The sequence below is a fragment of the Pleurodeles waltl genome, chromosome 3_1 (genome assembly GCF_031143425.1).
Source record: "Pleurodeles waltl isolate 20211129_DDA chromosome 3_1, aPleWal1.hap1.20221129, whole genome shotgun sequence".
NCBI classification, from domain to species: Eukaryota; Metazoa; Chordata; class Amphibia; order Caudata; family Salamandridae; genus Pleurodeles; species Pleurodeles waltl.
Genome location: NC_090440.1, coordinates 277,979,685 through 277,991,757, shown reverse-complemented (window position 1 = coordinate 277,991,757; position 12,073 = coordinate 277,979,685). Strand labels below are relative to the sequence as shown.

General features: G+C 41.5%; 1 protein-coding gene across 1 annotated transcript in view; it reads right to left on the bottom strand.

Annotated features, from left to right (window-relative positions):
* ENTREP2 (endosomal transmembrane epsin interactor 2) overlaps positions 1-12,073 on the bottom strand; it is a 1,414,698-nt gene that overhangs the window by 367,532 nt on the left and 1,035,093 nt on the right. The window contains exon 7 of the mRNA XM_069222382.1: positions 10,765-10,900. Coding sequence (XP_069078483.1) covers positions 10,765-10,900 — 136 coding nt within the window. The remainder of the gene's footprint in view (positions 1-10,764; positions 10,901-12,073) is intronic.

The window sequence follows — 12,073 nt, the reverse complement described above, 5'->3', positions numbered from 1 at the left end:
TTCCCAGGGCCTGTAAGTTAAATGCCACTAGTGAACTTCAGCACATATTGTGCCACCACTGAAGTGACAATGCAAAACATGACTGAAGGCTAGCCACCAGTAACATGGCTGTGCAGGTTTAAACTTCAAATTCGACTTGTCGAATATCCCTTTTTGCTAGGCTTAAGACCTCCTTTTAAATATTAATAAGTCACCACTAAGTTAGCCTTAACTGACCTTAAGGCAGGATGCATGATATTTAAAAGTAGGGCATGATATTTAAAAATAGGACATGTAAAATGTTCAATATGAAACATTAAACATGTCCCTACAATACAAATGCCATAAAAGCTAATTGTACTGTAGCAGGGTTAGCTGTTTCATAGGAATGTATTGGGATATATTATTGAAGTTAATATTGTTCTTTCCACTTAGGAACCAGATGAAAAGTTAATTCCTGGACTTTTTAAAATATTTCATACAAATCCAAGTCATTGGTAAAGTTGGATATCTAACAAATAGTTTATAAAATGTACTTTAAAAAAACACCTTTTACTTGCTTAAGGCTTCTGGAAGTCCATTTGCGAGAGATTCCAACTGACTTTTGTATGCTGAATAGCTGCTTAATGAGGTGTGAATTGGCTCCCTGAGTGGAGACAAAGGGCTTGGTGATATCTCATATTCCTCTGAAAAGATGAGTATCTGGAGAGTGCCCAGTGATTTCATTAGCCTAAAAGGGGTCTGTCCCGTCACAGAACAATATAGCTCAGACCTGAGCCTTCTCCCTCTATTGTCATTCTAGCCAGTAAGGCACCAATCCTAGCGAGAGAGAAGCTGCCCTCTGAAACAGTTTTGAGTGACCACATGAGAGTGTTTGATTATTTCCCTGGCCACTCCACTAGTATGGTCACAGGATCTCTGCACAAGGGAAGAATGGTTCTGTAATGCTGAATTTAGACAGAGAAGGGCACTGTGGGATTGCTTGCAGTAGGACAGACATGAACTTTTGCAAACGTGGGTAGGGTTACCCCTCAGGAATATTTTCCCTATTGGTCAGGGAAGGGACATAAACCACCTCCAGCCACAGGCCAGTGCCAGGCATAAATTCAGCACCCCTGGGCATCCTCTTCAGAACACTATTGAACCTGTGGGAAACAGATCAAGAACTACACCTGCTGTTGAAACCTGGGATAAATCTTGCTTGTTTCACTTGACTGTTTGGCCCCTGAGCGTGAGGGAGGATGCTCCTGCGGGACGTCTGAGGTGGTGTTTTGACACATTTAAGTACCTGGGAGTCCATAATTATCATAAACCTGAGGACCTGAGGGATGGCACTTTGGGTCGAACGCTGAACTCAATGAAAGGCTCTCTGCGTTTTTGGTGCTCGCTCCCCTTGTCGTCGTTGGGCAGGGTAGCGGTGGCGAATATGCTACTACTTGCCTGTCTTCTTTATTACTTCGCGGCACCACCGGTCGCAGTACCCAAAAGCTTTTTTCGCGAACTGAATAAACTATTACTGGGACTGATATGGAGAAAGGACAGGACTCGAGTTGCACTTGCCACCCTACACCGTCCATTAAGTGAGGGCGGGTTAGGCGCCCCCAACTTTTAACTTTATTTTGCTGTTGCGCAACTGCAATGGGTACTGAATTGGATACACAGGCCTGAATCGGCAGAGCCTGCGTGGGTTAACACACAGCTACATGGTGTGCCGTTGCTCACATGGCTGTCGAATAACTTGGTGAAAGGTGCCACTGGTAATCCCTTAACGACAGTTGCACACGAATGTTGGAAACGGTATATACAAAAAAGCTGCACGAGGTCCCCCTACTCTCCCCTCATCCCCTTGGGACAGCTAACGGGAAGTGTTAATGTGATCAGAGCGTACTCCGCTGCCGCTTGTGCAGAGGCAGGAATATTAACGGTAAGGGACTGCTTTGAGGACGGCGCTTTGATGACATTTGAGGCTGTAAAAGATCTTACGTCGGTGGGGCCAGGTCAATTTATAGCTTACTACTCTATATGCCATCTAATCAAGAGGGCGTGGACGTCAGCCATTTCCCCTGCACTACACCACATGTTGTCATACGACAGTCAAACTAAAGTCATAACAAATCTCTATAAAGTCTTAAACAGATCTCCCGAAAATGGTTTGGGAAACGCAAGAGGGCGGTGGAACGCTGTTCTCCCGAACCCGTTATCCCTGGAGGATTGGTCGCAACCTCTTGGTCACACCCGGCAGGTGTCGCGGAACCCCAGGTTTTGTTACACCGTCCCGTTTGAGGCGTATGTTCCCTGTGTCCAGTCCTCTATGCCCCCGCTGTGGCTCCCCGTCTGCCCACTTCTATCATATGGTATGGGAGTGCGGTCCCCTGGAAGAATTATGGCGGGAAGTGGTAGCTGATATCTCAGATATAACGGATCATTTGCTCCCGCTAGAACCTAGATCTTGTTTACTGGGTGCTAGAACTAGAAACAAACAACACATATACATTCATAGGTTCGCAGACCTAGCACTCATAATGTACAAAAGATTGATTGCAATGAACTGGAGGGCCCCTAAGGCACCAGAGCTCAAGTCGTGGCGTGCCCTGACACTACGCTGGGCGCGTACGGAGAATCACGTATTACGCAGGCTGCGAGACAGAGGCCAGACCCACATGGGATGTGATGCTTGGGAAACATATGTCACTAGACTAGAGGTCAAGAATGACGAGCGCCAGCCGTGAATCTGATAGCACAGAGCACACATGCTGGGGAGGGGGTATCTTGACTGCACTGCCTACACTCACCTCCTGCACCATTGATCACTGTTCCATGAACACAATGAGGTAAATACACATAATACACCCAGAGAGAGCGCACCGGGAAACCGTTACTGGATCAGTTCAAAGTAAGGGCTGAATGACAAAGTTGCGATAGAAATGCCGGCACACCCGAAAATATCATAGGGTTATGAAATCATAATAACGGACATGATAGATGACTAGTCAAAAACTTGCACGCTCCACAAAAAACAAACATTCGGGATGCACGTTATACCACACGGCACTACAACACAAACCACCAGCACGCGGTTTTTGGAGAGTGGGGTAGTGGACTCCATCAAAAAAAGATAAGATTGCAGTAACACCAATAATTCTCGATACAGTTGTTTATTGTTGAATGTAAATCCTACTATTCGGATCTAGACCTTGTTTGTTGCTCTCCTATTAAGTTATTACAGAACAGTTGGTATCCTGATGCTCTATTAGCTGTATTCATTGCTGAATACTTGTGCTGAAAACAATAAAATAGATGTTTAAAAAAAAATACTTCATCAACCCATTCTCGATTAACCTGTATTTATATCCAGACAGTAGCCTTGTCCCACTGAGGATGCTACTTTCTTGAAACTTTCCTATTTGGAGTGTAACCCTTTGACTGGGACCAACCTGGTACTGATATCCGACCCATGCTCCATTTGCAGTCAGCCATAAATCTTACCAAAGTCCCGGTCTAGCGCGACCACTTGTCTGTGATTGGCGCTTTGTACTTTTTGGCACTCTTTTTATTTAAATCATTAAAAATTAATATGTCTGGTTCACCTTATTGGATTTGTGCTGTTTTGGTGTCATTGTTTTCATTAAAATATACTCTATTTTCATCAGCTGTTGTGGGATTTTATTCCATTGTGTTTTTGACTATTTAACTGTTTTGGTAATTTTAAATGGTTTACACAGTTTCAAAATTTAAGCCAGTCTGCACTATGCCGTATCACCAGGGGTTGAGCTCAGATTTAAGTTACTGAAACCGTTACTGGACCTAACAAGAATAGTGCCATTACTACTTGTTGTGGGCTACCATCCACCGCAGCTAAAAAGCCATATACTCACACTCTCCCATCTGAATGATGGTAATGCCCTGCTCCAGGGCCTCCCAGCATCCAGCCTGGCCCCCCATAGGACATCCTACAGACCACAGCATGTCTCCCCCAGTGCCTGATGAAATATGATCACTCCCTCCCACCATGATTTAATTCCATTGGGTACCCTTACCAGCCCACACAGCCTTCCAAACCAGTTACATCATTTACAAAGACATCACAATCAGCAACCACTGCTTATCCTGCGAACAGTTCACCATCAATGGTGGTTCTAGATACATCCACAACCAGGACTCACTTCTTTAAATAACATTACAGCGCAATGCATTAAACATTCCACATCTCAGGTTCCTCCCCTATTAATCTCTGACTTTAAGCTTTCCTTTGCCCATGTATAGTGCTCTACTGGGCTAGGTTTGCATGGTACAAATACAATACACATACATAAATAAATACATACATACATATGAAGGAATATATATATATACAACAGTACTCTTGAATACAGTTTAGGGTTTATTAAAAAAGCTTTGGGGACAGGGGTGCCTACTTACTAATCCATTCCAAAATTGGTGTTGATGAGTGATGAGCATCAATGAGAGTATGAGTATGGGAGTATGATTATTTATACATATCTATATAAACATTACTGTATTTCTACATGCCTTTATAGTACTAATAAAAAAATGTATGTATTCTATGTATAATCCAATCCATACACTGTTTCAAATGTAATTTTACATCACTAAGGATCTTTTATTTTATATTACTGAAGTAACACTTCTCACTGACACTGCCCAGACCAACACTGCAGATAATATCACTGTGACAAGACATTCAAAATACGTATTAAGAGGCATTGCCTAGACGATATGAACTTTCAAAAAGGGTGGTATAACAATGCCTTGTTACACAAACACCGTGTTCGGAAAAAAAAAGTTTGTTTGCTATGGAACAGAGCAGTAATCATTCGTCAAAGAATCTGAGTAAAGTGTTTAAGAAACATCAAAACAAGACAGAAGTCAAGAAAACAATCTATAAAATTCCCAAACCAAATTAGTAAAAATAAGAATATTTTGATAATTAAACAAGAGCAATGTAAAAATATGCATAACTGGATGAGATCTGAGCTTTTGAAGAAAATGTCAAAAAGTGCTTATAGGTAACAATGAAGGTGGAAAAGTCAGTGTTATTCATGCGCATTATCAATAATAATTACTGCATGCGACTCTTGCACGGAAAATGAAGAACAGTTCACGCAAAGGCCAAAAACATTCAGGCCCGCCTGAATATTGAAATGCTTCCAAACTTTCTGAATGACAACTCCCTGATCACACTTTACCAACGGCAGTGGACATTTTGCCAGGTAGTATTTCACAGAAAGCACTGGGAGACACACTAGCCAGCGCTCTGGTGCTCCAGCAGTGGTCTCAGTTCTCAATGGCTTTGTTGGTTCTTCCATTATGGTGCCCTTTTTGTCCCTTATTTCCCTGAGACCACAGGGGGGCCATCTTGTCTGACACTTGAGAAGTACTTCTAAAGGTTGAGTACAAGGGGTAAGCAGGCCAGGCCTCCGTCCTCTCCACAGGCAGATAGAGACACCAGGTTCTAACTCTTCTGTTCTACTACAAGCCCAGATGTGTTCTGGATTCTCTATGTGGAACCATTTCTTATAGTGGCATCTGCCTTCTGACTGGTATTAAGACATCAACCTATCCTCAGATATTTTCCTCACTTTAGTTCACCCACATTTGCAGCAATTCCAGTCTTTTTATTCCAGACTACCAAGAAAAGAAACTATTCTAGGGCTCTTTTATAATGGATTAGGACCATGGCACGGCATAGAGCTCTCTTCCAGAAAGAAACCTACTCATACTGCTTCTGAATTAAGGTCCCCCCATTACAGTGGCTGGATGTTTATACACTTCTTCAAATGCAGGCTCACACCAGAGTCTTGTTTAGGATTAACACATCACAATCCACATTCCTGCCCGTTCTTTGTGACTTTCTCTTTGTTCACATTCCTCGATAGTTAGGAGTGGATTCCCTGCACTCAGCTTCCTCTGGACTTCATGTTGGAACTCTGCTAACGGGCCACGTGCCCCGTATATACTTGGCTCTTCGGTGTAAATCACTCCTCAGTTTCATTTCTGCCACTCTGACGGAGGGCACCACCTTTGCGGCATATTCACCAAATATCCATGTTCACTAATGAATGAGATGTTCGAACAATATTACATTGGAGCTCAAATGTTTTTTCTAGTTCTTTCCATAGAGAACTTAGTGGAAATATTACTTTTATTCCTAAGCAGGCCTGTACAATGTGAAAGGCTGCTTTAGTCTTATGCAGTAAATGTTCCACTTGAATGCTCTTACTGTAGACATGTCAATCCCATCTTTGCAATTGTTCATATTGCACCCAGCCATCGTCTGCATGAACTCGTCTGCATTACCAACAGAAGGCTTAACTAAGAGTATGATTTTCCACATGTCAGAACAGTTTATTTTGACGTGCTGGCTGCAACCTCTGGGCCAAACTCGCGATATTTCAGAAGCAACCAAGATGCCATATTTTTGGACCCACTTCTATCTTTGATGTGACTGCAGGCTACGTGTATCAACTGACATTTATATCACTGGTACCATTACGATGCCATGTTACTGTTGCTTACTAAAGAGGCGAGTATGACAAATGGTATTTTAAGGGTGAGACCAAATGCGCTTGGAGATGTCTGGAAGTCTCCCAGGGTTCACAGTCAATACAGGCCAGTAGATTCAGTCGAATAAAAGAAAAGTTAAAAGATCACACAGACAAATTAATTTCGTTACAACACAATATTTGGTTGGAATCTGTTGGAAAATGTTTCACAAGCTACCATGGGGAAAAGATAAGACAGATTTTTGTACATATGAACGAAATGCTTTCTTTCCAAGCTTCCCTAATGCAGACACATGCATTATGCACTACATAAGAGTTAAAACTATTCCTGGAGTCTGCAACAAAATCCATATCTGTTTTTTTTCTGACGACCTGATTTTTGTGTGTGCTTCAGCTGTGTGAAGAGCTATTTCCCCATTGCCCCACCAAGCCTTCTTTTGTGAAGAACCAGTAAAAAGGCAGTATATTTTCTTGAGTAGATTTAGTTCTTGTAACTGAGCGGTGGCTGCAAGAGAGAAGCTTCGTCAGCTGTTGTCTACGCTGCCTGTGCTCTTTGTGTAAAAGAAACCCTTGCCTCTGCTACATGCGCTGTCCCAGTAAAGCACTATGGAACATAAATAAATGCACGTGCTTTATTTGTGGGAAAAACTAGTAACGCTAATGTCAGCCCTGTGCTTGCAGCTGTGTGTGTGCATGGGTGTGTGTGGAGATATGTGTGCGTGGGCGGGGGCTGTAATCTAGTCTATGGTAAGGAAATTAGCATAGTCCTCTTCTATAATTAAAAAAAGGCCAAATAACGTGAATAGATTATTCTCCTGCCATCTAATACAGTCTAAGACAATAGAATAAATAACCTTACTTGATCTAATGTACGATAAAGCAGGGTAAACCAATACACGAAAATTGCAGTAAACATAGTAATCACCTTGTCTAATGTACAGCAGGTAAAGTAATAAGAATATGTGTTATAGTCGGATGCAGTGTAAAGTAGATGGAGCAATAACCTTCTTCGATCTGTTTCAGATTTAAGTCACAAAAGCAACCCTAATACTCGCTTAAAGGGTAACTCCATGTATATATATGTTTATGTAATCTAATGCAGGGTTAAATAACTGGAATTCTTTTGTTCTACAATCTAATACAGGATACTTTCATCAGAATAACATCAATTGAACTGTGAATGCAGGGTGTGGTAATTGAAATATTCCTCAACTGTTGCAATCTAATAAATAATGAAACTACAAATGAAATCCAGTAATCCAGTGTATTCCAACTTAATTTGAGCTATTCCCTGTTGTAATCGGGTACAGATTAAAGCGGTCAATGCAATGTATTTCTGTAAAGCAGAAAACGGAAAATGAATCATAATGATCTCAATCTTTAATCTAATTAAGAGTAAAGTAATCATAATAATTTGTTTATGAGACCCAATGCACAGTAAAGCAATTAGAACAAGCTCCTAATTTGTAATGAAAGTTGAACTAATTAGTTCATTTTAAACCTGATGCATAAAATAATTGTGTTTGCAGGCCCTGTGATGTGTAAAATCCAAGGGTTTACAACCAAAAAAGAGTATTCTGCAAAATACAAAAACAGTTATTGATTCAAACTCTCTCTGACTTGCAAACGGAGTGCCATAACTTATTCTGAATCACTGTTAATGGGGACATGCAAAGGGGAATCCCTTCCAAACCGTGATTTGCAATTTCGTATATAAATCATTTGTGACCACAGGTGCAGGTGGAAACCACAAATCAGATGCCAACACCTAAACTAGTCGGTATTTTCTTTGCAAAGTGGAAGATGTCCTCATAGGACACCTTTCCAATTGTTAAATGTATCGAGCGGCCTCAGGAGAGCAGAACAAGTTCCCTCTGATGTCTTCACAAAGTGAACACTGTTTTTTAAGTAGCATCTGTTTCTTTAAAAGACATAGGGCCCTATTAGGATTTTGGCGGATGGGACACTCCGCCACAAATGTTGCGGAAATCCCGCCCGCCATTTTGAAAGTTCCATAGGATATAATGGAATATGGCGGACAGGATACCCATCATGTTTGTGATGGAGTATCCCATTTGCCAAGGTTGTAATCAGGCCCATAGTCTGCTTTATATATAAAAAAGAGCTTTTCATCTGGGAATGTGAGTGCAGCAGGAAAAAGTCTATTGTCCCTTGAGGACCACCATCCCTGTGCTTGCAGCCAAACGCAGGGGATCACAATATGTGTCACAGTTAATATTTAATAGGCAAGTTGTTTTGCAATCATACACAAATGGAATTTTGAGATATAACCTACTAGGACGTGGGGTGCATCACAAAATGAGCGACAGTTCTCAAAAAGTCAATGTGCAATTTGTACGCAGTTTTTGTGACCTTCTGTAATCTAATGCAGGACTAATAACTGACATTTGGTTATTTAATGTAATGTACGATCCTCGGGTGGCATAAATTGAATTGCCAGGACTTGAGTCCCCTTCTGAACTCCCCTTCTGAACTTCTTTAGAGAGGGTGACGTCCAGAGATGGAGGGGGAGGCTGTAAGGGGCATATTTATAAAAAAGACGAAAGTAGCGCAGCACAGCAAATCACCTTGCATCACTGACCTGTGTGACAGGAAAAGGGAAGCAATGTGCCATATTTAAGATAATACGGTGCATTTTCCCTGTGCTGGCACCATTTTGGCTGCCTAGTACCAATGCAGGCACCCTTGAAATGTGGTGCTAGGGTGTCTGCATTGTAAGGAGAATTATTTTGTGCAGGAAGAGGCACCTTCCTACATGAATGTCAATTCACCAAAATGCCAGGGGTAGGGGAAGTGACATCACAGACCCATACACACATGCTTGCAAATAAATACACATTCACACTTGCACACACACTCACTCAGGTAAACACAAACTCACCCACGGGCATGCACACAGCATACACCGAAAAACATTTTTTTAACTTAACTCAGCTGCCGTGGAAGGTAATATTCTAATTGTACTCAAATTTTTAATTCATGAAACATTTTTCACTAATGATGTAATAAAAAAGCGAGGGAAACCAAATGTAGTACCAAGCTGCCCCTGTGTTCCTGACACTGCTTTTGCCACCTCTAAGGCTAGGGGTCACACAGACAGTGCCAGGGTTCGCAAGGGGCAAGCCAAATGATGTCCATGTCTTGCTACACAAAAATAATTCCCTGATCCATTTTCCTCTGTATGTGTGCTGCAGGATGCAGCACACAGCACACATAGAAAGAGGAAAAACAAGGAGAAATAACATATTTCCCCTTGTTAAACCTCATCGGGGGAGGTGTAGCAGTTTTGGCACATTCCTATGTCCACCACATTTGGTAAATCTGGGAATGCATCAAAATCCACACCCACGCAACACCCATGGAACACCTCCCTTGGGCAGAGTAACACAACACAGAGATTTGTGCTGCATTGTGTTACTCCAGATTTAGCAAGTCACTTCAGGCCATAATGTGTTGCGCATGCACCACACTGCATGGTGTAAAAGCAAAGCAACTCCCTTATTACTTTGGTCCTATGTAATTACTCCCAGAAGCTGTCAGACAGCCATCCACTGGCCTGTTACTGTGCAATTCACACTTGTCATCTGTCACTAAAGCATAGCCCAAGGTACTAATTTCACTGTTAGTGACTGTATCCTGCCCTTTCACGAGGAGCACATCCACACACAAAACAGAGTACATCATTGGCAGAACTAATATGGCAATGTGTGATTTATGCGGCCAAATTATATTTTTGCTTTTCTTTTAGCCAATGTTTTTTTTTATTGCCTTTTTAATAAACACATCTAAGAACGTATTGGGACTAGCTCTGATCATCGAACATGTCTTCATATAATAGCTGTCCAACAAATCTTCGATCACACTTTTCATTTATGAACAGTCAGATCCAGTGAGAAATCATAGCATGATATTTTGTTTACATTGATACATATGATGGTCAGACATTTCACAAACAATAGATGTTCTAGTCTGAATTCCATTGTTTGAGTAGTAAACATATCTTCATGTTTCGAAATGCAAATCTCATCTCACAAACAAAAAACTCAAGTGTTACTAGTACTGCATGCAGACTGAATACATAACTGGGTAAACTCTAGAAAGATGTTGGAAAATGTAACCACACATGCAAAACCATTTTCTTGGTTGTTTTGGATTTTATACAGCACATTCGGTTTCTATCAGTCACTTCTAATTTCAATCTCCTTTTAGATATTGTTCATTCCTTTAAAACATATCGTACCTGGCTAACAGGTGCCTGCCCAACCACGGCCTCATAAGGTGGTGGGAGCTCTGATGGATAAAGCATTCCTGGGCTGTTGATGGCCACCTCGTATAAAGCGCTGAATGGGGAATGCAGAAAGTCCAAATGAAGCCCCCTAAAGAGGAGAAATATATGTAATTACTGGAAGAACTAGCATTAAAACAATTGACAACGGTGGTTTTCACTCACCACATTTTTTATTGTAAATATTTTCTGACCCATAGTTATTTAGGGATCATCCAAGACAAATAAACATACGTGGGCTACTCACAACCCCCTACATGTCCTTGAAGGGTTATCTAAAATTTCAGGATTTCCCCAATATTCCTGAGCAATTCAGTCAACTATCAGAGTACAATCTCTGGATAAAGTTTAAGGTTAACAAGAAGACAAATACACTAGGAAAAACAATGAAGGACTGGTAGGCTGGTCAGTTTTTAATTCATAAAAAATGCAGGGGCTGTGAGTTTTTCTTAGGAGCTTGCCACTGATACTGCTCAACGCCAGGATTGCCAAATGCAAATGCTGCCCACTCTTGATTCCATCTCATGCCTCTTTTTCTGCTTACTACACTTTTTGTCACTATCTGACTTTTATAGGAGCTACTTCATCCTTTTTTCCCCAATTGTCACAATTTTCCTATCTTCCCTCTCCTCCTCCTTTCCCCTCCTCTTCTATTGTCTCATTTGTTTTGCGTCATGGCCTGTGCTGTTTTTGTTGCTGCTTTTCCCATAATCCTCTCTGTGCTGAGAATGGTCAATGTTCCATGAAACATTTAATCTGCAACCAGAAATAACCAGGCTCATGTGAAGCCTGGGCACTGGGCACTTCATAATGTCAAAGTGTTTAGCAAATATAAGTACTCACTCTGACGAGCGGCCTCAAAAGGTACTTTTCAGTGGCCAGCATTAGCCAGTCAGTTCGACACAAAAGTCCAACTACAATTACCTAACAGCAAAATGTGTTTGGCCAGAAACCCAAGGCTGACCGAAAGTGTTAGTCAGAAAGGTCACTTAGGGCCAGATGTATCAATCTCCCGGTTTGCATTTCTTAAATAGTGGTTTTTAAGAAATCGCTATTTGAGAAATGCTAAATGGGATGTATGAAAATTGCGATTTGGTAATAGCTATTTCTTAAAAATTGCAAGCGCCATCAGCGAATCGCAATTAGGGATGGGATTCCATTCATCCCTATGTGCCTGGAGGCCCATAGATGCAAATGGTTTTACATTTCCAAATTTGCAAATTCCTGTTAGGAATTAGCAAATTAGGTAATGCAAATCCAAGGG